The sequence below is a fragment of the Tursiops truncatus genome, chromosome 18, assembly GCF_011762595.2.
Source record: "Tursiops truncatus isolate mTurTru1 chromosome 18, mTurTru1.mat.Y, whole genome shotgun sequence".
In the NCBI taxonomy this organism is placed as follows: Eukaryota; Metazoa; Chordata; class Mammalia; order Artiodactyla; family Delphinidae; genus Tursiops; species Tursiops truncatus.
Window position 1 is genome coordinate 51,944,546 of NC_047051.1, and position 26,291 is coordinate 51,970,836.

At 35.8% G+C, this 26,291-nt stretch overlaps 1 protein-coding gene across 17 annotated transcripts in view; it reads right to left on the reverse strand.

Moving 5' to 3' along the window:
• The window catches only part of RBM26 (RNA binding motif protein 26), an 84,874-nt gene that overhangs the window by 52,210 nt on the left and 6,373 nt on the right, over positions 1–26,291 (reverse strand). For 16 of the 17 annotated variants that reach the window (XM_019921025.3, XM_019921020.3, XM_019921018.3 and 13 more), the window contains exons 2-5: positions 5,641–5,759; positions 4,888–5,024; positions 1,163–1,251; positions 278–495 (exon numbers count right to left, since the gene is read on the reverse strand). In XM_019921025.3, the coding sequence (XP_019776584.1) occupies positions 278–495; positions 1,163–1,251; positions 4,888–5,024; positions 5,641–5,759 (563 nt within the window). The remainder of the gene's footprint in view (positions 1–277; positions 496–1,162; positions 1,252–4,887; positions 5,025–5,640; positions 5,760–26,291) is intronic. The other variant, XM_073795344.1, reaches the window with a different exon arrangement.

Here is a 26,291-nt window from a genome sequence, read left to right on the forward strand (position 1 = left end):
TCTCCATCCTCACCAACACTGGGTAAAGCAAGTCTTTTTAATTTCAATCATTCTGATGGGTGTACAGTGGTAATTCATTGTAGCTTTAATTTGTATAAAATAAAAATTTTTTAAGAAATTTTTAAAAAGTATTCACTTGGACCCACAAAATACATCAAAATAGAAAAAAATAAAGATAACACTGACAAAATTAAAACAATTTTTAAAACCCTCAAATACAGAATTTTTTTCACAATGAAAGTGCCAACCAAAATACACATATATGTGGATTATTTACCCCTGCTTCGGGTCCTGCTTCTGCTTCTAGTCCTGCTTCTATCTCTATCCCTGTCACGAAGCCTCTCTTTACTCCAACTTCGACTCCGACTCCTGCTGTAACTGCGACTTCGCCCTCGTCTTCTATTGTACCGGTCTCTGTATGAATCTCTTCGAGGAGGGTTTCGATCATAATCTCTTTTGCGAGAACGATCATCTTTTTTCCTCTCATCACGACTTCTAAAGAAATATATGATCACTTTTATGAAAATATTTAAGTGGATACAGGAAAAACTCTAATTAAATGCAAAAGTTCTATTTTATTCTTGTACCATGATTCTTTATCCCATCATCAGAATACAAACATAGGAAACTCAAAAAACTGAAAACCTGAACATGACCTGCTAAAGTACTCTAAAACCTCTAAGGAAAAAAAGAACTCTTTTGAAGTCTTCATTTTATACACAAATGCATCTATACATTAAGGGATCTGTACATATGTCCTGTAGTATATATTGTCTTGTACACAGTCTCATACTTATAGGTATATATTACATGCACTGCACTCTAAATGCTTTTGAAGCCTTAATGGGAAAAATAATGTATTTACTCTAAAGGGAAACTTTGGGCAAAAAAGGTCTCACATTAAGACTTCACTGGAATTTGCAGTTAGGAATAAAAATAATAACAATAACCAACATATGCCAAGCACTGTTCTAAATCTCACTTCCAGGACCAACAAATCACACCTAGATATTCTTGGTAGAAAAGGAGTGAGTTATCACTTTCCTAGACCAATAAAAGAGTAGATATTACTTACCCCTATGTAAAAGAAAATCAAGTCTAAATATTCATATAAAATAAAAGTAATGTCTAAACATTGAACATGGTTCAAAGAATCAATCACCTATTTTCTCTGTATCGGGAGCTTGACTGAGGAGGACTGTGATTTAGCCTTCTAGAAAACTTCTTCTCTCGCTCTTCCTCTTTTGTGATCTGATACACAAAGAAAAATGTGTGCAAATTTAACAACAGTTATTCCTTGCCATGTTACTGTTTCAATGACTTAACTGATATTAAAATATGAGCAATAGAGTCTTCTTGTGAAAGCATTAAACAAAATAAATTTGTCTTCTAAGTACAATCATTTAATTTAACAATAAAAGACAGGCTTGCTGAAAGTTAAAGTGAATGGTAAAGAAATTCATAAATGTTTATCGTAGATAACAGTAGCAAGAAAAACATTTTAAGCAAGTGTCCTCATTTTACACATCATTAATGGAAAGCCAATTTTATTCCTTCTTTCAAAAGTCCATTCAAGTTTTGGTTTCATGGATTTGATCTGGCACCAAACACATTAGGGACTAAAGGAGAATGCATTAGAACTAACCAAGTCATAGAAAAAGGAAACATTTGAGAAAAAAATACCTGTGAAAATAAACAAGTGAAAACAGTTCTCTAGTTTCTCACAGCAGTATGACAGCTATACATTCCTCTTTCCTACAATTCATATTATATAATTAATATAATGCAGCCCTGAAAAACATTCCCTTGATCAGTGCTACTTTCTCTAGACCAGTTTTCCATGCTGCCCAAAAAACTGGTTCCACAGGACATTAAGAGGTGTTATTAGAGAAAAAAGGATTCAGAGCATAAACAAATTCAGAAAATATTGAACATGAGCTTCTGTAAATATGATAGGGCTCGAGATTTTGCATGTTTAATAAAAACCCTAAGATATTCTTATGCACATAGTCTACAGATAGCATAAATATGTCCCAGTTTATGCCAGCTGTTTCAGCATTCCTTTGGGTAAAAGCCTCTCACTGTCAAGTGTCTCACACTGGATGATAAATTAAATGGAAATCCTATCAACAGACCAAACTCTGAGAAATAATACTTAAAAGCCTTCTTTTAACAGTTTGCCTTTTTCTTTCTTGTAAGTACTTTTTTTGTTCTACTCTTCCTATCCATTTCAACCTTCCCCCCTGCAAAAACAAAACAAAACAAAAAACCCTCCTGATGCACTTTTTCCCTTCAGTTTGCTTCCATGCACTCTTGTAAGTAAGTTAGGTTGACAGACTGTCACATTCCATGGTACCTGCCCAACTGCGAACTTTCACAACACCCACAGCATTTAAAATCCAGACTGCCATCTGACATTTCGGTTCTGAAAGATGAGGGATAAATATCCTTCACAACTGCTCAAGACAACTGTGGTGAAATATTATTATATCAACAGATGTAAGACTAAGGCTTACTGCTTCTCAAACAAAGAGCCCATGATTTACTCAAGATTTCCAAGAATTAAAATATAATTTGCAATTATCTGGAAAAAATTCTGGAACCAATCCAGACTTCCATCAATGGGTAAAATTTAAATAAATTATTGTATATCTCTATGTTGCATAAGCAGTTGCCAAGACAATATCCACTATCCCATTCTTCCTTACTAACAGACCCCCTATACCGTTAGGTACAAAACATGCAGTTATAAAATTATTTCTGGTCTTCCTCTGAAGACAGAAGTGATGGGGGTGTCTTATGTATATGTGCATGTAACTATATATATATATATACACACATGTGTGCAAATATGTTCAGATATACAGAGACAAAAATACATTTGAGAATTATGTAATACATATGTAAATTACAATACATATCATACATATGTAAATATTATTATATAACACATATGTAAACATAACGAACATATATTACTTATATAATCTGGAAAAAAACAGATTATCAGGTGAAAAAAAACCAAGGGCCACAACCACACCCAACACACAACGTCTTAACAATAATAGCAACTATCATTTACTGAGAACCTACTTTGTGCCACACACTCTGCCAAGTGCTTCACAGACCTTATTTTACTATTCCTCACAACAGTCCTATAATATTTCCATTTCACGGCTGAGTAAACTAAGGGTTGGAAAAGTAATAATTTCAAGGTCACAAAACGGTGGTAAAATTTTTTTTTAATTAATTTTATTTATTTTTATTTTTGGCTGCATTGGGTCTTTGTTGCTGTGCACAGGCTTTTCTCTAGTTGCGGCGAGCAGAGGCTACTCTTCGTTGCAGTGCGCAGGCTTCTCATTGGCTGGCTTCTCTTGTTGCAAAGCATGGGCTCTAGGCGTGCGGGCTTCAGCAGTGTGGCGCTCAGGCTCAGTAGTTGTGGCTCGTGGGCTCTAGAGCACAGGCTCAGTAGTTGTGGCACATGGGCTTCATTGCTCCGCGGCATGTGGGATCCTCCCGGACCAGGGCTTGAACCAATGTCCCCTGCATTGGCAGGCGGACTCTCAACCACTGCGCCACCAGGGAAGCCCCAAACAGTGGTAAAAATTTAACCAAGATTTGTTTGACCTAAAACTAGGCTAACCATGGATATATTATATTAATAGCTTAATTGTCAATGATTATTTTTGTTAAAATTACAATCTTTAAACATCAAACTGAGGAAATTTGAACTATTATGAGATTATTAAACAAGAGGGTAATCTTGTATGAAAGGTAAACACCTCTTAAAGTATGAAGTCATTTACATTGCCCTGTGAAGGTCCTTTTATTTGACTACCTTAAAAATAGTCCCCTACAGGGCTTCCCTGATGGCGCAGTGGTTAAGAATCTGCCTGCCAATGCAGGGGACATGGGTTCGAGCCCTGGTCTGGGAAGATCCCACGTGCCGTGGAGCAACTCCACATGTGCCACAACTACTGAAGCCTGCGCACCGCAACAAGAGAAGCCACTGCAATGAGAAGCCCGTGCACTGCAACGAAGAGCAGCCCCCGCTCACCACAACTAGAGAATGCCCGTGTGCAACAAGGAAGACCCAACACAGCCAAAAATAAATAATAAATAAATAAATCTATTAAAAAAAAAAAAGTCCCCTACAAAATGCATGTAGGCAGAAGCAAACCGATCTACTGACAATCTAACTATTTTCATAGAACACAGATAATAAGAGTCCATACCTATAAATACTGTGCAGAAAAGAATTAAAAGCACTCCTGAGACTGTTATCTTTAGAAAGACCTGCTGATAAGGTAAGCCCTTAGCTGGCATCTGCAAACAACAATTTCTGGAAGGTTCACATCATTCCCTGATAACAATAGCTCACTATGCCTAAACTGTCTGGATAAACAATATGGTCTATGCTGAACATCTGCTTTCCTCCTCAGAGTCTGGAATTTTGGTACATATGAGGCTGAAGATGCCTATGTAACCAGCGCTAAATAAAAACCCTGGGCACTGTGTCTCTAATGAGCGCCCCTGGTTCACACATGTTGTCACTACTTGTTAAGTGCATCTGCTTTGACTCCACTGGAAGAAACCTCTGGAAATCTGTTCCTGTTTTTCCCCAGATTTTGCACCATATACGTTTTTCCCTTTGCTGATTTTGCTTTGTATCCTTTCACTGTAAGAAATCATAGCCATGAGTATGACTATACACTCTGAGTTCTGTGAGTACTCCTAGTGAAATAATCAAACCTGGAGGTGGTCTTGAGGACTCCCAACACAGATAAAAATAAACAAAACTAAAAATAAATTAAAAAAAATAAAACTCAGTTTAATCACTCCAAATATGTTTTTAAAGAACATGTAAAGTTTAACACAAATTCTTACCTCTTCTTTTTTTATATCTTTTTCTTGGTGCTGAAAAAATTCTACCTTTAAGCTTCCTGATGATGGCTGCTCTGGAGGAGGTAGATAACTCTTTGTATTCACAGCATCAAAAAGTTTTTCCACAAATATCTGTGTCTCTAAAAATAAAACCAAAACCAGCATAGATTAAAAATCATTTGCTAAGATATTTATTCTCTACTTCTCCACATCAGTATGATGAAATATGCCTTGATTTTTATAAATCTAAAAATTATACTAAGACCAACAGCTTCCCAACCAGTGTACTATGGCACAAGTCCCATGGTAATACTGATCCATTCAATTCTCAGGATGCTGAGGGCTAGAATGGCTAGAGCCTCTGGGTCAGTCGCTCCCAGCCATCACTAGTCTCCATGTATCCTGCCTAGTGTGCCAAACAGAAATATTATCATTACTTAAATGCTGGCAAGGTGAAAAAATTTGAGAAGCACTGTGCTAGACAACATCCAAAGTAGGTTCCTAAGCAGTACTATCTTTCAGTCATTTTCTTAATCTCTCAAGAAAAAAATAACAGCATTCTTTAAGAATAAGCATATGGACGTTAATGAAAGAAAAGATTTCCATTATAAATAAGCTATGGATATAATCAGTAATAATACTATTTGTTCAACTTTGTTACAGTTAGAGTCTGTCTCTTACTGAATTCCTTTAACACTCTCTGAATCTTATTTTAAATAACTTTTTAAATTAGTATTTTTAAACCAAAGATCTTACCTTTTTGAAGAAATACATCCAGTTGATCAATACATAACGCCTTTAATTCTTTTTCACTTTTGTCTTTCTTTACCAAAGCGAGAACATATTTTGCCAGGGCTGATGGATCTGCATCACAGCTGAAGAAAAAAGCAATGTTGAAGGAAATTTAACCATAAACAATTGCACATTCTACGAATTCCAGTTACAAACTAATAGCATGATAGTTAAATGAGTTAATATATGTAAAAAAGCATCTGGTTCATAGAAAGCAATGAAGAAATATAAGTTTCTCTCCCTTATCTTAATATGCTTTACGTGGTATATGTAGTCATCATTCAGTATTCTGCCAAATACACACTAATACATGTATTAAAGATTCAGTAGGCTCTATTATTAAAAAAAGAAGTTATGACAAATTATAAACAACACCAAAACATCAAAAACTAATAATTAGTGTGGTACCTATAAAAATACCAAGAGGCGGGCTTCCCTGGTGGCACAGTGGTTGAGAGTCCGCCTGCTGATGCAGAGGACACGGGTTTGTGCCCCGATCCGGGAAGATCCCACATGCCGCAGAGCAGCTGGGCCCATGAGCCATGGCCGCTGAGCCTGCGCGTCCGGAGCCCGTGCTCCACAACGGGAGAGGCCACAACAGTGAGAGGCCCGCATACCGCAAAAAAAAAACAAAAACAAAAACAAAAAAAACCAAGAGCCTATTCTCCCCCAGAACAAGGTAAATAATGGTCAGAAAAACCCTGAAGAAGAGGACAATATAGGGAAACTTGAAAACATACCACACAATACAGAATTTTAACGAAAGAAAAGCAAATTTAGAAATAGACCCAAATATATATAGAAACATAAATTTTATAAAGGTGACATCCAAGTCAAGGAAGAAGGGATGAACTACAAAATAAATGGTACTGAGAAAACTTGGCAGCTGTCTTTCTAAAAAATTAAGTTGGACCCATAACTTATTCCATATACCACAGTAAAAACATGAAACCATTAAAGTATTAGAAGAAAACAAGAAAAAGTTATTTTACAACTCTGGAGTAATGAAGACCTTTTGAATTATGAGAGAAAATCCATATATTGCACAAGAGTAATTTGATTATACAAAAGAAGCAAAAACTTAAGAATGTAAAAAAGACTTAAAAGTCAAATGAAATACTAAACAGAAAAAGAAATAAAAATGATTCTTAAATATGAGTAAAAATATAACATCATCCATAAGAGAAATTTAAACTTAAGCTATACTGAAATATCAGTTTTCTGTTATAAAGTTGATAAAATCTAAATATATGGAAACATATTCTGGAGGCAAGACAGAAACAATCAGTTTTCATACATTATTGCTGCTGAGAGTAAACTGGTAGCTCCTAGGGTATGGCAGTAAAAAGATCACAAATACAACTGACCCAGCAATTCTACTTCAATGAATTAACTTTACAGATATACTTACATGTTCAAAATGACATGTGTACAAGTCATTCAGTGTCACACTGATTGTAAAATCAAAAATCTGCAACTGTCCATTTACAGAGGACTGGAAAAAGAAAGTATACTAAATCTACACAAGGGAATGGGATACAGCAAAAGGACAAAAAAGAATGAGGAAGTTTTCATATCATGGAGAAATTTTCCTATCAATTTGTTAAGTTTAAAAAGCGAGATAGAGAAAAAACTTGTATAGCGTATTACCATTTGTGTGGGAAGAAAAGGAGATTATATATTTGGGTTGGCTTATGTCTGAATAATGAATAGCTATAAGTATAAACAAGTAACTATGGTTATTTGTTGATGGGGGTAGGGAGTAGGAAGTGAAAAAGAAACAGGGTCAGGAGGGAAGAGGGAAAGTTTTTGATGCCCAAACCATGCCCATCCAATTGCTAAAAAGCAGATAATTGTTTTTCAACTAAGCTAAAGTTGCTACCTATTTAATTAAAGATCATTTTACAAGTTAGGGTAAATAATAATAAAATAATAGCAATAGCTAAGCACTAACATTTACTGAACCCTCATTTGCGCCATGAACAGTGCTCCACACTTTACATTCTGTATTTAGTTCTCATTTTACTGATGAAACTGAGGCTCAGGAAAAAGTTAAGCAAACTGCCCAAGACTACATGTAAATTAGTAACAGAACCAAGATTTAAACCTAAATTTCTTACTCTGAAGTCTGCTCTCTTAACCACTACACCAAATTGCTCTTACAACAAGCTACCCAAAAACCAGACCTCCAATTTACTTACTGCTACAAACATCTAGTTACAGCCACCAACTCCCTATCCATCCTAGTAAAAGCCCCCTACAATACCTCCCTTAGTTGCTGTCCAAGGCACAGTTCCTCTAATTTACTTCCTCTTGTACTCTCCCCTCAGAGTCCACTATTTCAAACAACCTCTAAATTCCTCAGCCACGTTTGTCTCACTTTCTTTCTACTCTTCTTCTATGCCACCAACTTGGCAAAATCCCAAGTTAGAATCCACCCCCAGCTTAGATTTAACTTCCTAGCTTCTCTTAGTTTCATGCCAGTAACATAAATAATGCTCAGTAAATTAAATTTTCAAAGGACACTGATGACACAAAAAGACTTACCAATTACAGTTTTTAAAAAAAGACAAATACATTAGGGAATTACAGTAGGGAGAGATGACTACAAATGAGGGGGAGAGACAGGATAACCTAATAGTTCATTTGAGGAAAAACAGATACATACATGATACATGACATCCTTCAATTCATTTTTATCGCTCTTTATTGTAACAACTATTAGCAATTTTAACTCTAACAATACTAAACACAAAATAGAAATTCCACATGTTCTACCAAAAGTTCAAATGCTAGAATATTAATAAGGAACTTATACACATTAAAGCTAGAAAATACTTTAATACATATACCAAAAAGTCTTAATTCCTATACATATCTGGAATGTAACAGTTTTACAGAATTATAGCAGTAACATGTCACTGAATCAAAAAGTACATCTTAAAGACACTGGACAGCTTTGGCTGCACAGGCTGCACCTATGGAAAATCTGACTGCAAGTGAATCAACAGGTCTAATACAACCATCTGCATTTTGCTTTGTTTGTTTTATAAGGGCTGTACAGATAAGTCTGATACAGTATCAGAGTTGAGAATTACTCTATTAAGGAACTAGTACAGCATTTATTATATAATGTTAAGACTCCTTAGTGTACATCTTTGTGGTGACTGTGACTTCAAACTCTTCAATCTTCCCTTCAAAAGGCAGAGCCCAATTCCCCATTCTTTGAGAGTAGGCTCAATTTAGTGCCTTGCTTCTAAAGAAACAGAATATGGCAGAAGTGATGGTATCTGATGTTTATGGTCAGACACCATCTAGGTCATTTGCAATTATATATATATTCTAGAGAAATCAGCTGCTATGTTTCAAGGACACTCAAGCAGCCTTACAGAGAGCACCATGTGGCTATGAAATGAGGGCTCCAGGGAGGACTAAGGTCTCTTGCCAAGACCCATACATGAATGAACATGGAAGCCAATTCTACAGACCCAGTGGAACCTTGAAACGACTGCAGCACTGACCAAAAGCTTGACCACAATCTCATGAAAGACTCAGAGCCAGAAATACCTAACTAACCTGCTCCAAATTTCTGACCCACAGGAATGATATATGTCATGAGATGATAAAGGTCTGCTGTGCTACTAAGTTAAGTTTCAGGGTAATCTGTTAGTAATTATATATCAACTTTTCTCATAGATCTATTTCCATTTATTTACAAAGACTTGAAGTGGGTTATAACCTAAACAGGAAAAAAAAAAAATCATTTCAATGGTACATGAGATTTTTAAACACTTTCTCTTTGAAATTTATTTCAATATATTTATTTATACCAACAATTTTTTAAATGCAGACAAAGTGATTTGTGGTAAGTTAATTTTTTCATGTTTATCACAATGAGCATTATTAAATAATGCTAATATTAATAATGCTAACGTTAATATTGTGCATTAATATTAAATGCACAATATTAAAGATAATATTCATGTTGGTAATTTTGTGAGAAAAATTTTAGAGCCTGCTTTTCACTTAATTGCTAGTGAAGGTGATGATATGACTCCAGAGACAATGGGCCATGAATTTTCCCATTTTTCTGAAACACCAATTAAACAAGGAATTTCCTTTAGCAAAAAGTCCACAGATAAGGATATAGGAAAGAGCTGGACAACGAATTCAAAGAAACTGGAGAGGCTGGGGTCAGCCTCTGTGATGAAATAAGCATGAAGAAATGGGACAATAACCTCATGATGTATCTATAGATACACTTATATCTGGCAATCTGATAACACTGCATGAGAGACCATGAAACAGTACTTTCTCATGTTAGGTAACCTGAATAAGCACAATCAACTAAACATTAACCTAACTAGACACCAAGCTGAACATACTTCAGTTTACTGGAAATCACTGTGATACATAATACTATCACTGTGTTATACAGTTTTATTGCAACTGTTAATGAACAAATTCAGAATCTCTACATTGAGTCCAAATGCTATAGTCTGATTGAGTATTGGTTTGATTGTTGTAGTGAATTTTCAACTTAATAACAGCCTTTCTAATAACTGTCACTTTACATTTCTCTTAGCGAAACACCAAATCTATTCCATTCCCTCCATTATTTTTTAAACAGGACACTTTAAAAGTGAATTAAAATGTTAGCAGCTAAAAATGTGGAGAAAGACTTTTGCGATTTTTAAAAAATTATTGTGGCCTAGAATACAGTTTTATAAAACAGCAAGATAAACTCCTGAACAATCTTTGCTCAACATCTTCTATTAGAAGCAATTCAAACCAAATCAAGAACCAAAAAAAGCCACAACAATCATAATGAATTAACTACCATACAAAAAAATGTTAAATACTTAAAACAGTCTGAAAGGTAGATTACTTTTTAAAATTTGTTAGACTGCAAATTACATAGTAGAAGCAAGGTTTACAATTTCACATTTAACAACAGAACAGGTAAATATGCATTTGGGAGGTAATTTTTCTTAAGTCCTATAGGAAGCCACTTCATTTTTATTTTAATAACTTTTGAAAACAAAAAAAGGTATGTAGTTACAAATTATAGCTAAGTAAAAAATAATTTGAACCACAGAAGTTTAATAATATACCAAAATGTTATGGATCAGGGACAAAAGGCAAACTGTGTGTTCTCTTTTCTATTTATCTTAATTAAAAGTACCAATGCTACTTCATCTGAACATCTAGCGATAATAATCTGCTATGCAAAATTAATGAAGTAAAAATGTTTAAATAACTGAATCAAAAGAAAACTATATTCTGATAGTAAGGGGTTACTTTTAAAAACTGTCTCCATGGTAAGCAAGATTGTTCACGAGGTACTTTACTATACCAGTTGGTACTGCTGATGATAGGTTTGTGATTTGAATGACACATTATCTTGTCAAAGCTAGTCTTTACCCTCTGCTACACTGCCAGCATTCTAGAAACATGTGAAAGAAAAGTGGGGCTGAAATCTTCTTTCAGATCAGGGAAAGAGAAAAAAAGAATCAGATTTTGAAAATGTTAAGGACAAAAAAATAATACTGAAACAGTGACAAACTTCACTCCTACCTTAGAAAACAGGCTGAATTCCCACTAAGTCTCTGTTCCATAAGTACTTCTAAGCCCAGCAAAAACATAATCTGCCAATAAAGTACAATTCTGACCACAGAGTGCTCCAACTTCAATTACCCTTCTGTGTGTGTGTTGGGGGTAGGAGGGTGGAAGCAGTGAGGGGATAGAAGGAGGGGAGCAGGGAAAACACAACAAAAACCAGAAACTACAAAATAAAGAAGACATGGCTTACCAATAGCACTGTGGAAGGTGGGGTGAAGGGGAAGCAACTAAGTATTTCAACTTACAAAAGTCAAATGAGATAAAGCATTAAAATGGAGGAAAACAAATCATAACCAGAGAGGAAACAGTGCAGCTCTCCCATGCAGTAGGGAGTGCCACTGCTTTCACTTCTAGGTGCCACCTTTTATAAATATATAAACAAAGTCAAACATTCTTAGAAAATGACCAGAATGGTAAATGGATATCATTATCAGATAACTTGCTAGGGATTCTTGTGTAGCCAGACAATACACACACAGAAGGCATTCTCATATAAACAAGTGCTCCGAAGAGAAAAAAAATGCCAGGTAATGGGATAAAGTATAGAAGAAGAGGAATGAAGGGAAAAAAAGAGGAAGAAAGAAAACGGAGGGAGGAGAAGGAATGAATGAGGAGATCCTAGATAAGATTATCAGGTAAGGATATTTAAACAGGGTCAGAATTTAAATAGGGAACAGAATGTAGTGCAAGCAAGCTTTTTGGCTTTCTGGAAAAAGGTCAGCCCAGGCAGAGGGAACCAACAGGAAAGGGCTGAGGTGGGTATCTACTGATACTTGACTCATGAGGAATAGGAGTCCAGTGCTCCATTCCATCCAAATGTGTCATGCACATTTGGATTTCTAATCTCTCACCTTTGTTAAGGATTTAAAATTTACATCAGATCACTATGAAGTCATTCAAACCAATGATTTTAAAGGCATAAAAATAAAATTGTATCAATCTCTGAATATATTCAGTTAAGGATACAACTAATAATAATACCCCTGAAAAGCATGGGTGAATATCTAAGAGGGTCTTTCTCCTCCAGCTGTATCTGGGAAGGAGAGCACATGCACTAAATAAGTTAGAAAAGCCAAAGCAATGCAGAAAATCAAATGTTTTAATAAAATCTCCAAAAAGAACTTAATTTTCTTAAGAAAGACTTCAAAAAACATGAATCAAATAACTGAGTCACTTTGCTGTACAGCAGAGATCAGCACAACACTGTAAATCAACTATACCTCAATTAAAAAAAGAATCACCCCTAGATATAAAGGTTCTAATTAATCTTCCTAACACACTCATCATATTAGTTTTTACTTTTTAATTTAGTACTTTCAAAATAGTAACGAGACAGTGAAGCAAAAAACAAAAAGCTAACACACCAGTACAATATTTCAAAAAGAAGTTTGTTTTGTTTTGCCCAAGTTTTTTAGAGGCTTTAGAAATTCAGTGGAAGATAACTGATGAAATTTTACCCAAGCTTCCATTTTCAGTAATCTTGAGAAGGAGGAGCTGGAGGTGGCAGTGGGAATTAAAAATTAAATTTAAATATGTTAACTCAGTCACTTTAGAACACGGATATACACCCACGTCTGTTCCTACCAAATTTTCACTTTATATTCAAGAAAAATATCTAATTTACATCAAAGTCATGCAATTATATTCTGTACACAGAATTACTCTTGTAAAAACCCAAATTCCATTGCAACAAACATACTATATACATTGAAAAATTCAATTACCATAGTTTATTATACGGTTTCATCCAATTCAAAAAAAGAGTAAAACATAGATTATTTGTATGTAGTAATTAGTTACAGCAAAGGTTACGCATAAAGAATTATTACATACCCACTTTATTCTACAAAATAAAATGACCACCACAAAATAAGCATATGTAAACGTGATACATCCATGAGCATCACATGAACCACTTATCACTGCACAAACTTAGTACAAAACATGTAATTATAATGCTGAATACTATTCAGTTAGTTCCTTCATTCCCTTATATTACCCCCAAGAAATGGCAGGAATTCCTCCTTACCTTGAGAGCAGTGGTTCTCAAACTTTTTGGTCTCAGAATCTTTTTACACTTTAAAAATGACAGAGGACCCGGAAAAGCTTTTATTTAAAAGCCAGTATTTACCATATTAAAATTTAAAAATGAGAAAATTCTAAATTATTTAGTTTAAAATAACTAAATAAATCCATTATGATTTAACTATAAATACCTGGGGGTGGGGGGTAGGAGGAGTAATCAAAAGGAGGAACTTATTGATATAAATAAATGGGAAGTCCAAGAGTAGGATTGACCTTAGGCAGAGCTGGATCCAGGAGTTCAAATGATGTTACCAGGACACTCCCTTTCTATTCTGCTTTCCTTTGAACTTGCTTTATTTTGAGGCAGGCACATGTGGCAACAAAAATAGCCCTGAGCAGTTCTGGGCTTACATTATTCTGACAGCTAGTGAAGCCAGAGAAAATAGCCTCCCCTCTCTCCCAGAGCATCATATTGGTCCTTGAAAATGACTGACCTTCTCCCAGTTTGAGCTATACCCCCACTGCAATGCAGGGATGGGCAGAGCTCGATAACTAATAGCCTCACCTGAAACTAAACACAGGAATCCCCTGCTTTTCAAAAGTTTGCTTTATGCCCCTTTGTGAAGCTTTTACAGAAGACCTACATTCGTAACTACTAACCACAAGAAATTCAGAAAGAATTTTCACTTTTATGAGAAAAGGTGAAAAATATAAATAGTGTCCAGCATTTGTTTTGCAGCAAGTTGTATAGAGGTAGCCCGTATCGTAAGCAGCCAGAGTGGCACTGCCCAGATCCTTCCCCAAGAACTACACTGGGCATCTCAGCATCAAGCTGCCATAGCTTTGAACTGTATCTGTGAGCAGCTATGTTTTCTCTCAATTTATTTTGTGCATCCATTGACAAGATGTGTCCTAAAGTAACTACTTCTTCACTTTACGCCATTTCAGCTTACGAAAAGTTTCACAGGAACACTCTATTTCAGATATCAGGGGAAACCTGTACCCTATATTTTTTTGTGAATAAAGTTACATTCCCACACCAAAATAAAAATTTAGTAAGAAGATTGACAATGGTTCTTTTTTTTTCTTTTTTTTTGCAAATACTATTAATGTCTGCCTTAAATAATAGACTGATACTTACATCTACTTTTATATTCAATCTGTTGTGATACCCTGTTTTGGTTGAAATATAAAATCTGGCCTCACACAGGTATACAGCTGGGAAAGTGGGGACCTCACAGACTCCATGAAAGGGTCTCAGGAAGCTCTAGGAGTCCTCACACCACATTTGAGAATCGCTGCTTTAGAAGTGATTCAGAAAGTATGTGTTAAGCGTCTAATTCAAAGACAAAGTCAGTCTTCACACTCCCAAAGACCCAATAATCAGACTGTATACTGCTCAGTGCAAAAAGCAGTAGCCCAAAGAGCAAATTGAGCACAGATAGGTGTGGTTATAGAATCATGTCACAGAATTCTCTCTTAAAAGAAAAGTGGAACTGCAGATGAAATGCTGATATGGCAGCCCACAACAAAACTCCATTATTTCTTGTACGTTTTACATTCTAATGCACAGCTGAGGAAGAATCAAATTCTCTGGGAAAGGGCTCTGGGGCTTCCAAAGGCCACCCCTTCAGTTACTTATATGTGGATTCACATTTACCTAGTTACAAAACAGATTTGAAGCGCTTATTCCCTTCAGTTACTAAGAGACAGGAGAGGCTAAGGAACATTTTCTCTCTTGACCAAGAAGGGGCAGAATTATCCAAAAGAAATAGCACTAAGACTAGAAATGTGAAAAACCTAGTTCTGTCATTCTGTTTTCAACTAAATTCTTACAAACTGTTTCCTCATATATTAAAAAAAAAAAAAATTCGGGCTAATGCTGTGTGGCTGTATGGTATACTTCTGGATTTTTTCCAATATTGCCACAACAGTTTTCTAATACTGCTATCAAATCACGTGAAATTTTTTCATTAAAAAGGGGATACTTTTCACCTCACAAATCTCAGGACTAAAGAAACTAAGCTTCAGTTTCCTTATCTGAGAGAACAGCTGCTCTGCCAAATTAGAAATAATTACAAATAAATATGACTGCAAATAAGAAAGCATTTTATTAACCTGCCAAACACCGGAACAAATGGACCACTAAAGAATGAAATAAAATAAAAATTTGAAGTAATAAGGTGCCTATTATTGCCACCCCCTTAGAATAGGTGTTAAAATCTAGCTACTATATTTTAAGCACTATTCCCTTTCAAATCTATGTTGTCTTCTAAGCCAAACTAACAGCTTTTCCTTGAAGCAGTCTGGTATTATAAAAAAAAAAAAAAAAAAGCACAGAAATGAACTCCAAAAGCCCAGGGGTTTTCAGATTTCTAGTCTGATATCATCTTACTTTATTCATTAGTTATATAATTCTGGGTTAGCATTTTATTTCTCTAGGCTTCAGTTTTCTCATTTTTAAAACAAAGGTGCTGAACCATACAATCTGACAAAGTGGGGCATTTTTTAGGAATAAGATGCAAAGCTTTCATCGTCATTGCACTCCCCTACTCTCATTCCCAGGAACTTTAACTGAACTTAAAAATAATTCAGTATGTAATCTGAAAAAAAATTTTTTTCCTCTAGGTCTTTTTCAAAAGCCATATAATTCCCTTTTCTGAACACTCATGAGCAAAGTTTGAGCCTCTGGGAAGGATAAAGAATAACTAAATTCTACTAGGTAGAAACACTTTACATAATTTTTCTGAATTGCCAGACCTTAAGATCTGCACATATTTCTACCACTGTTCAAATGTTACTACTGGTGTGCTCGTCTGTTTCAGACTAGGTAACTATGTCTACCTTTTCCCTAGAACCAATCACACTGGTTGACAAGTATCTACTAATTATCACAGTATGTAATAGCATACTAAGTCAGGGGCATATCAACCAAAACTCACACAAAAAAATTCTCAGTTTAGGTCAAACCCAATTATTACAAATACAAAGGTATGCCAACAGTTTAAAAAGCTGTCACAGATACCAAAAAAGGTCAGTAAAAAAGCTCACAAGCATTCTGACAAGTCCTTCCTAGTTGCTTTTTCTTCCATATTCTGACTGCTTCAATGGCCCTCATATATATCCAGTACATATGTTCTAAGTATATTACCTCTCTCTTCCTACCTCCTGCCAAAGCCCAAATTTAGGCATTTTACAACTCACTCTTAAAACCAGAATTAAAAAACGATTTAATCTTCCTTGTCTCCAAAATGTTACAACTTAATCAAATCTCTAAACACCATAGTTTCATTCTTAAAAAGAGATGTGACCAAGTTACTCTGCTACTTTAATTAACCTTCCCAGTATCCCATAATCTAGTCCCCAAAATGTCCAAACACTTCAACATGGTAATAAAATCTTTTTAATTTGAAACCAACAAAGGCTAGCTGGAGTCAAAAACCTTTTCCTACCCATAATGAACGGTCATAATTCCTCATAGAACATAACTATTCATCCAATTTGGGGCACTCAATGTCATCAGGAGCTTCAAAACTTTAACACAGGGACTTCCCCGGTGGCACAGTGGTTAAGAATTCACCTGCCAATGCAGGGGACACAGGTTCAAGCCCTGGTCTGGGAAGATCCCACATGCCGCGGAGCAACTAAGCCCGTGCGCCACAACTACTGAGCCTGTGCTCTAGAGCCCGCGAGCCACAACTACTGAGCCCATGTGCCACAACTACTGAAACCCATGCGCCTAGAGCCCATGCTCCGCAACAAGAGAAGCCACTGCAATAAGAAGCCCTCACACCGCAGCGAAGAGTAGCCCCCACTCAATTAGAGGAAGCCCACCCCCAGCAACAAAGACCCAACACAGTCATAAATTAATTAATTAATTAAAAAAAAAAAACTTTAACACAATCCAATTTGAGAAAGTTCTTGAAAAACTTTCACAGCCTGGTAAGTACAAGTTTATAAAACAGTTTTCAAAATAAGATATATCTCTTTCACAGTCTGTTATTATAAAAAATTAAACGTTTTGAAAATGTAAAATAAGTACTCAGCTATCATTAAAGAAAATATATAAAAATAACAAGAGTCACACTGATCATTTCTTTTTAAAATGCCCTAAAAAGGTTAAGTTATAGGTTTCAAAATACTTCTTGCACTTAAACTGTATTAAAAAGAGCAACAAATGATCTGCTGAACTGCTATTAGTGCTTATATGCAGGACTTGACATCATTCAAATGTTTTTTATTTATAATAACTGACTTCAAGATTTGGGGTTTTTTTTTCCGTATCAACTTTTAAACTGCCAGTAAGCAGTGGAAAATTAATAAATGGAGAATATAGGCAAAGCAGTTGTTTTGTTGCTCCTTCCCTTTTCTTTTGTAGGGTAACCACCCAATTCTCTGTGAAGGCCTGGAATGCCTAAGAGGAGTTTTGCTCAGCCCTCCTGTTCTACTCTCAGACTTTGCTAGCTGAAAGCTGGGAGTGCCTTGGTAGATCTCTTCTACTTCTCCTTCCTTGCTTGCAGAACTACTCTTGTGTTTTTAGTTGGTAAGTGTTGAGTGGTTGTACACTTAGTTGTTTTATGATATTGTTCTATTGCCACTGTCCTCCAATGATTATGAAGAGAAATTAGCGACCATTTAAGTCTTTGTTTTCCTGTATCTGTCTTTTTTTCTCCCTTTGGCTACTTTTAAGATTCTTTTTATTTGGTCAGCAGTTTGACTACAATATGCTTAAGGCTGTGTGTGTGTGTGTGTGTGTGTGTGTGTGTGTGTGTGTGTGTGTGTGTGTGTGTGTGTGTGTGTGTGTGTATTTTATCCTGTTTGGTTTTGCCAATTTGGATCTATGTTCTGATGTCTTTCATCAGTTTTGGAAAGTCCTTGGTCATTATGTCTTCCAACATTTTTTCTGCCTCATTTTTCTTTCCTTTTTCTAAGACTTCAGTAACTTGTATTTTAGATTACTTGATACTATCCTACAGATCTCAGATGTATCTTAAAATTACTTTTGTCCCTTTGTTTCCGGTTTGGATATTTTCTATTTTCCTACATTCAAGTTCACTGCTGTTTTTTTCCTCTATGGTGTCCAGTCTGTTGCAAAGCAGAATTCTTTATTTCTGTTACAGTTTTCATTTCTAGGTTTTTCCATTAAGCTCTTTTTAATAGCTTCCGTGTATTAGCTGAAGTTCCCCATATCTTTATGCATGCTGTCCACATGTTCAAATAAATTCTTTAGCATTTTTATCATAGTTATTTTAAAGTCCTTGACTAATAATTCTATTATTTGAGTCATCTCTGGGTATGTTTCCATTGACTATTTCTTCTCATGTGGATCTTATTTTCTTACTATTTTGTGTTCCTTGTTATTTGATCTTATGTTGAACGTTTTGTGTAAAAGAACACTGAGGTGAATGGAGACTGAAGTAAATAAGATTTACCTTCAGTAAATGCCATGCCCTTTCGTCAGGCCACTAGAGTGGAGTCACTTGTTCTGTAATTGACATGGTTTGGGCTTTGTAAGAAGCTTTAGTTTGATTCAGTTCACCACTGGCTTCAAATGTTTTGAGGGCATGATCAGGATTTTGCCTTTCATAAAAACTGGAATCTCAGCATTAACAAGATTCTGGATACTTGCCTGTGCTTTACCTCCAGGCTCCAAGCTTTTGAAACTAAAAGAAAAATATAAAACCAATGACATAAAGAGGGAAAGACCAGCAAACTAAATTCAAAGTAGGAAAAAAGGAAATAATAAAAATATAATATTGAAACAGAAAACAATCAACAAAGCTAATACTGTTCTTGGAAATGATGAATAAAATTGATAAACTTAGCAAAACTGGTCAATAAAAGAGTAATATTACCAACGTCAGGTATAATTTTTAAAAGGGGAGGGAGAGCATCACAATAGATTCTAGTCATTATATGAATAGTAAGGCAACAACAGAAACAACTCTATGTCAATAAATCTGGCAACTTAAAAGGAAAATCCTTGAAAAACATAAATTACCAAAAGTGACACAAGAAGAAACAGAATACCTAAACAGACCTACACCTATTAAAGAAACTGATTTCATAATAAAAAGTCCATTTCACAACAAAATCTTCAGTTTCAGATGGCTTCATCAGTGAAGTCTACCAAACATTTTAAAGAAAAAATAAAATGCAGATAGCCCTCATAAACAAAACCAAAACCTCTTAACAAAATATTAGCAAATCAAATCCGGTAATATGTATGAAAACGATAATACATCACGACCAAGCAGGGTTTATCTCCCGAATGCAAGGCTGGCTTAACATTTGAAAACCAATCCATGTAATACACGATATTAACAGAAAAAGAGAGAAAACCCCTATGATCATCTCAATAAATGTAGACAAAAGAATTTGACAAATTCAATACCTTTTCATGACAAAAACACTCTACAAAGTAAGAATAAAAGAGAATTTCCTCAATCTGGTATTTAAAAGGCAGTTATAAAAAACATCTAGGGATTCCCTGCTGGCACTGTGGTTGAGAGTCCACCTGCCAGTGCAAGGGACACGGGTTCGTGCCCCGGTCCGGGAAGATCCCACATGCCGCGGAGCGGCTAGGCCCGTAAGCCATGCCCGCTAAGCCTGCGCGTCCGGAGCCTGTGCTCCGCAACGGAAGAGGCCACAACAGTGAGAGGCCTGCGTACCGCAAAAAAAAAAAAAAAAAATCTAGCACTGAGGACTTCCCTGGTAGTCCAGTGGTAAAGAATCTGCCTTCCAATGCAGGGGACACAGGTTCGATCCCTGGTCGGGGAACTAAGACCCCACATGCTGCAGGGCAACTAAGCCCGCACACCACAACGACTGAGCTCGCACGCCACAACTAAAGAGCCCATGCGCCCTAGAGCCCGCACAACACAACTAGAGAGAGAAAACCCGCAGGCCACAACTAGAGAGAAGCCTGCACGCCAAAACAAAAGATCCCGCGTGCTGCAACTAAGACCTGACACGGCCAAAAAAAACAATCTAGCACTAACATCAGTTAATATTGAAACATTAAGTCTCTCTCCCCAAAGACTGAGACAAAACAAGAATGTCCACTCTTACCACATCAATTTAACTTGTACTGTCTGTCGTTCCTAACCAGTTCAGTAAGAAATGAAGGCATAAAAAATCAGAAAATAAAACTGTCATTAATCACAGATGACATGACTGGTAAAAGAAATTCCAAAGAATCTATAAAATAGCTACTATAACTAATAAGTGTACTTAGAAAGTTGCAGAATAAGGTCAATATGCAAAAATCAATCATATTTCTATAAATAACAAAGAAAATTGAAAAATTAAATTTTAAAATGATTTTATAAAACATCACATACCCAGCGAAAAAAAATCTAACAAAAGATTTACAAGGACTCCACACGGAGAGCTACAAAACATTGCCAGGAGAAATTAAGCTTGAATAAATGGAGAGATTACCACATTCATCAACTGGAAGACTAAATATTATGAAGATGTTCTTTCTTCTAAAATTGATCTCTACATTCAACACATCCCTATCAACAATCACACAGGCTTTCTTGCAGAAACTGAAAGGCTGATTCTCATCTTTATAGGGAAATGCCAAGAAGCCAGCATAACTCAATCTTTTAAAAGGACAAACTAGGAGGACTTATATAACCTGATTTTAAAACTTATTATAAAGGCAGTTGGTTTTAGACAGTGTGGTATAAGCATCATAATAAATAAATATCACTGGACGAAGACAGAGTCCAGAAATAGACTCATATATAGTTAATCATCAACCAACATGCCAAATATCATTGGACCAAGACAGAATCCAGAAATAGACTTATACATAACTTAATTATCAACCAACGTGCCAAGTCACCCAATGGGAAAAGGAATGTCTTTTTAGGAACCATTTCTGGAAAACTTAATATACTTATTAAAGAAAAAAAAGGAGCCATTTAGCCCTATCTCATTCCACATCCATTTTTGTTTGTTTGTTTTTCGTTTCTCGACTCCAAACAGCCTTGAGCCAGGGCAGCCAGTGCTTGTCTGGGAGTCCTTCTGAGTGCCTCTGAACGAAATGAGCTTTGGCAGCTGCTGGGGACTCAGGGAAGAGGCTGCTCCTGGCCAGGGTCAACCTGCCACAGGAATAGACTACTGGGCTGGCTCACCAAAACTGATACCAAACGCAAGTTCGTTTGCCTGAGAGACACACAGTTAGGCCAAACAAACCAAAATGTCGGAGTCTGGCACTGAGAAACGATTACTGCAGGGCCAAGTAAGAACAGGTGGCTTGTGCTCAAAAAACCCAAACTCCTCCATATGCATTTTTTTTAATTCATGTGAGATGAACAGACCTAAACATAAAACCAAGAGGCAGAAAATTTCTAGAACATAGAATATCTTTATGATGTTGGAGGAGATAAAGCCTTCTTAGACACAAAGGGCACTAACCATAAAAGAAAAATAAATTGGACTTAATAAAAATTAAAAATTTCTGCTCACGAAATGACATCATTATACAATAGTCCCCCCTTATCCATGGGGGAAATATGTTTCAAGACACCCACTGGGAGGGGGGGTGTGAAACCAGTGAAACCACAAATACACCCTATATACACTACATTTTTTCCCACACAGATATACCTATGATAAAGTTTAATATGTAAATTAGTCACAGTAAGAGATTAACAACAATAATAAAATAGAACAATTATAACAATATACTGGAATAAAAGTTATGTAAGTGTAGTCTCTCTCTCCTCCTTTCAAAATACTTTAGTACAAATTGAATGCCTTTTCCATCTTAAGCATTTATCACACACTGTTGCTGCAACTTTTTTGCAGTTTGAAGTGTGACAGCAAAACCAGAAAGAATTTTTTTCCTTCTTCACAATTTCACAGAAGATTCATTCTTACTGTAAATCTCAGTAACTTCAGTACTGAATTTTTTCTTTCCTTATCAAGTCGAGAATTTTCACCTTTTCGCTTAAAGGAAGCACGTTATGGCTTCTCTTTGGTATATCCACACTGCCAGCGTCACTGCTCTCGCGTGTTGTGGTCATTGTTAAGTAAAATAAGGGTTACTTGAGCACAAGCGCTGCAATACCATGAGAGCTGACCTGATAACCAGGACAGCTACTAAGTGACTAACAGGTGGGATATGCTGGACAAAGGATTAATTCACATCTCGGGCAGGACAGTGCAAGATTTCATCATGCTACTCAGAACAGCATGCAATTTAAAACTTATAAATTGTTTACTTCTGGAATTTTCCATTTAATATTTTCAAACAGCAGCTCATCACAGGTAACTGAAACCACAGAAAGCAAAAGCACAGGTAAGGGGGGACTACTGTATAAAAGTCACAGAGTGGGGAAAAAATCTGCAGTACATGTATTGTATATGAATAAAGAGCTCCTATAAGTCAACAATAAAAGACAGCCCAATTTTAAAAATAAGCAAGACTTAGATACTTTACAAAAGATATGACAGTCAATAAGCACATGGAAAGGTCCTCTATAGCATTAGTCATCAGGAAAATGCAAATTAAAACCATAAAGAGAATTAAACTGTCAGTCCAAAAAAGGAAAGATGCCATTTTATACTCACTCTAAAGGTTTAAAAACAAACAACAAAAAAAAAACCCTTGACAATACTAAATATTGCTGCGGATATGGAGCAACTGGAACTCTCATAAATCACAGGTAGCAACAATTAGGCAGTTTCTTATAATAGAAAACATACATCTATCTACCCTATGATCTAGCAAATATCCTCCTAGGTATTTACCCAAAAAAAATATTTCCACAAAGACTTGAATAAGAATATTCATAGCAGCCACATTCATAATGCCAAAGTTAGAAAGTAGATGCCTTTGTTGGAGAGGGAAAGAAAAACCCAGAAAGAGGCACAAGAGAATGTTCCAGAGAATGTTCTAGATCCTGTTTTATACGGTGATTACATAGGCATATATAACTGTCAAAACTTATGCAACTGAGCTTCCCTGGTGGTGCAGTGGTTGAGAATCTGCCTGCCAATGCAGGGGACACAGGTTCGAGCCCTGGTCTGGGAAGATGCCACATGCCGCGGAGCAACTAGGCCCGTGAGCCACAACTACTGAGCCTGCACGTCTGGAGCCTGTGCTCCCAACAAGAGAGGCCGCGATAGTGAGAGGCCCAAGCATTGCGATGAAGAGTGGCCCCTGCTTGCCGCAACTAGAGAAAGCCCTTGCACAGAAACGAAGACTCAACACAGCCAAAAATAAATAAAATTAATAAATAAATTAAAATTTTAAAAAATAAAAAAGAATCTGCCAAAAAAAAACCTTATGCAACTAATGTTTATGTTAAGTATAAATTGACACATGATAGATATATACACCATAGTACTATTTTTTCAGTAAATCAATAAAGGCTGGTTAAATAAATTATGGTACACACGTTACATTAAAATGCCATGCAACCGTTAAAAAGGGGGCAAGTCTCTTATGTATTATATTGAATGACCTCCAAGTATGAAACCAGTTATATAAAAAAAGAGAAAAATATATATAAACATATTTGCTTGTACATAAGCAAAATATCGCAGTGAGAACCAATGAGTAACATATCTCCAACATACTCCATTGTTTCATATACACACAAAATACTAAATATAACCCTAAGTTAAAAATAAACTTTTACCTATTTCAGAAGTTACAATCTGTAAACTGAAAAGGATTTTCCCACAGAAACAAGGTGGTAGGAGGGTAGTGAGTAAGTCTAGTAGGAAGCATTTACCATCCACTCGTTTCACTCATTCTCTATTCTCTGGGACTAAGGAAGCAGGAGGAAGAAAAAAAATTCCTAGAAGCCTACATTTAGCTCAAGTTTGAGTTATTCATTCTCAATATGTACACACCAAACACTGTAATATCTTATTTTCCATTTTGTTCATAATACTATCCCTATATCTTGATTTATGCATGTAAAATAATTCATTTGAAAAGAACTGTAAGCCAAAGAAAAGGAATTGCTAAAATAGACAGAAAATGCTAAATGCATTTTAACTACTCATCACTCAGATGGAAAACCCAACTAAGGTTGCAGCAGTAAAATGTGGTAATGAAGGTCATGAAAAATATTTTAGCCAATAATTAATTACAGAAAAACTCTTCTACCAGCTGTAAAATTCATCAGACTAGAATTACCATACATAATTTTTTGTGCAGCTCCATGGAGGTGCGCAATCTAGCATACAGCAGCATTCACTAATACTTTAATGAGTAAATGTTAATACTCTTCAGTGTCCTTTCCCCCTTAAAAAAATCACTTAAGCTTTAGTAAATTTGAAACCGCTGAAAGGTAAAAATAAAGCAAAACAGGCCCTGAGATTAGTAAATCTTCAAATTGCTCACTTATCTGCTTCTCTGAAATAAAAGTTTTACAGAAATGCCTCTTCTCTCTTAAGTCATGGGTGCACAAAATAGAAATTTCAACTAATGCATTTGAAACTCAGATGCACACCCCACACATGGCATTGTGCTGGGTGCTCACACAGAACAGGAGAACACTTAACCTTAAGATTTGGAGTTTATTTTCAAGGACCTTAGACTCTTAACAGTACCCTTAAAACAAGTAAGAATTAACTACTGAACAAGTTTGCAAGTGATGAGTACAAACTAGAGCTAGGAGAGGAGAGTCATGGAGGAGAGTCACTGCTTCCAACTGGATAGATGATAAATGGCTTTCTGGAAGAACTGGAATCACACTTGACCTTTGATTTCAACATATAAAAAAGAAACGGAGAAAGGCAGTACATGATAATGCACAACAAAGCTCTGGAATATAAGTGTCTTGTTTTTAATCCTGTCTCTATCATTTATAAGCTATGAATGAAGTGTATTACTTAATCTTCCTAAGAGTCAACTTCTTCATCCTTAAAATTGGTATAACAGAACCTAGCTCACATACAATGAATGCACAAGCATTAGCAAATAGCACTCAATGAAGTAGAAGCACTTACCTTCTACTTAAAGTTGAGGGGAAAAGGACAGTATGACCAATGTGATAAAGAATCAGAATGTAAAGTTCAGTTTTGCTGAAATTAAGACTTACATAAAAAGTAGGAAGATATAAACTGGAAAGATAATTTGAAACAGACACTAGAGTCCTGAAAACCAAGTTAAAAAGTATGCAATTAATTACTTAGGAGTCCTGAAGATTTTGATCTAACAATAGGATATAAACAAGTTGGGCATCCAGGCCAGAAGAACTGGAAGAGAGAAAAAGACTGGAGATAGGGAGGTCTGTTAGGAAACAAACTGCAATGGTTTAGATAAGGAGTGAAGAGTCCCCTACTGAGCACTGTCATTAGTAAGAATTATTAAAAGAAAGAGACAGAACCCAATGACCAACTCAAATGGGAGAAAAGAAATGAAGGGAGGAGAAGCCAAAAAAATGAAACTTCAAGCCCAGATAATTTGGAGAAATGAAATGGAAATAAGTGAACTTTTTATTTTCAGAAACATACAATAGTTTGAAGTTCAGATGAGAGGATCAGGTACAGAGCTAGCAATCGGAGTTAAGAGCTTAAAACTTTGAAGTGGTTAAGCCTAAACATAATTGTGTGAAAAATAAATGCATACAGGTATGTGTTGGAAAAGCTCTAAAATTCAAATGCAAATGTGTATATGCAATATCCTGGGGAAAACAGTCTTTAATCAAACTTTCAAAGCATCTACAACACACACACAAAGTTTTTAAAAACCACAGGCACGTATTACAATGGAAACCATCCATAGGAATGAATGTGAATGAGGGAGCAGGAGTAGAATGATTAAGAAAAAAAAGTCTTGGGAACAGAACTAAGAATAATACAATTCAAAGGCAAGAAAAAGAACTTAAGGAGATAGGAATGATTTGAGAAGAGAACCAAAATATTATGGATCCAAGGCATGAGAAGTTTAAAAAAAAGAAAAAGGCAGCTATCAACACTGTCTAATGTTATAT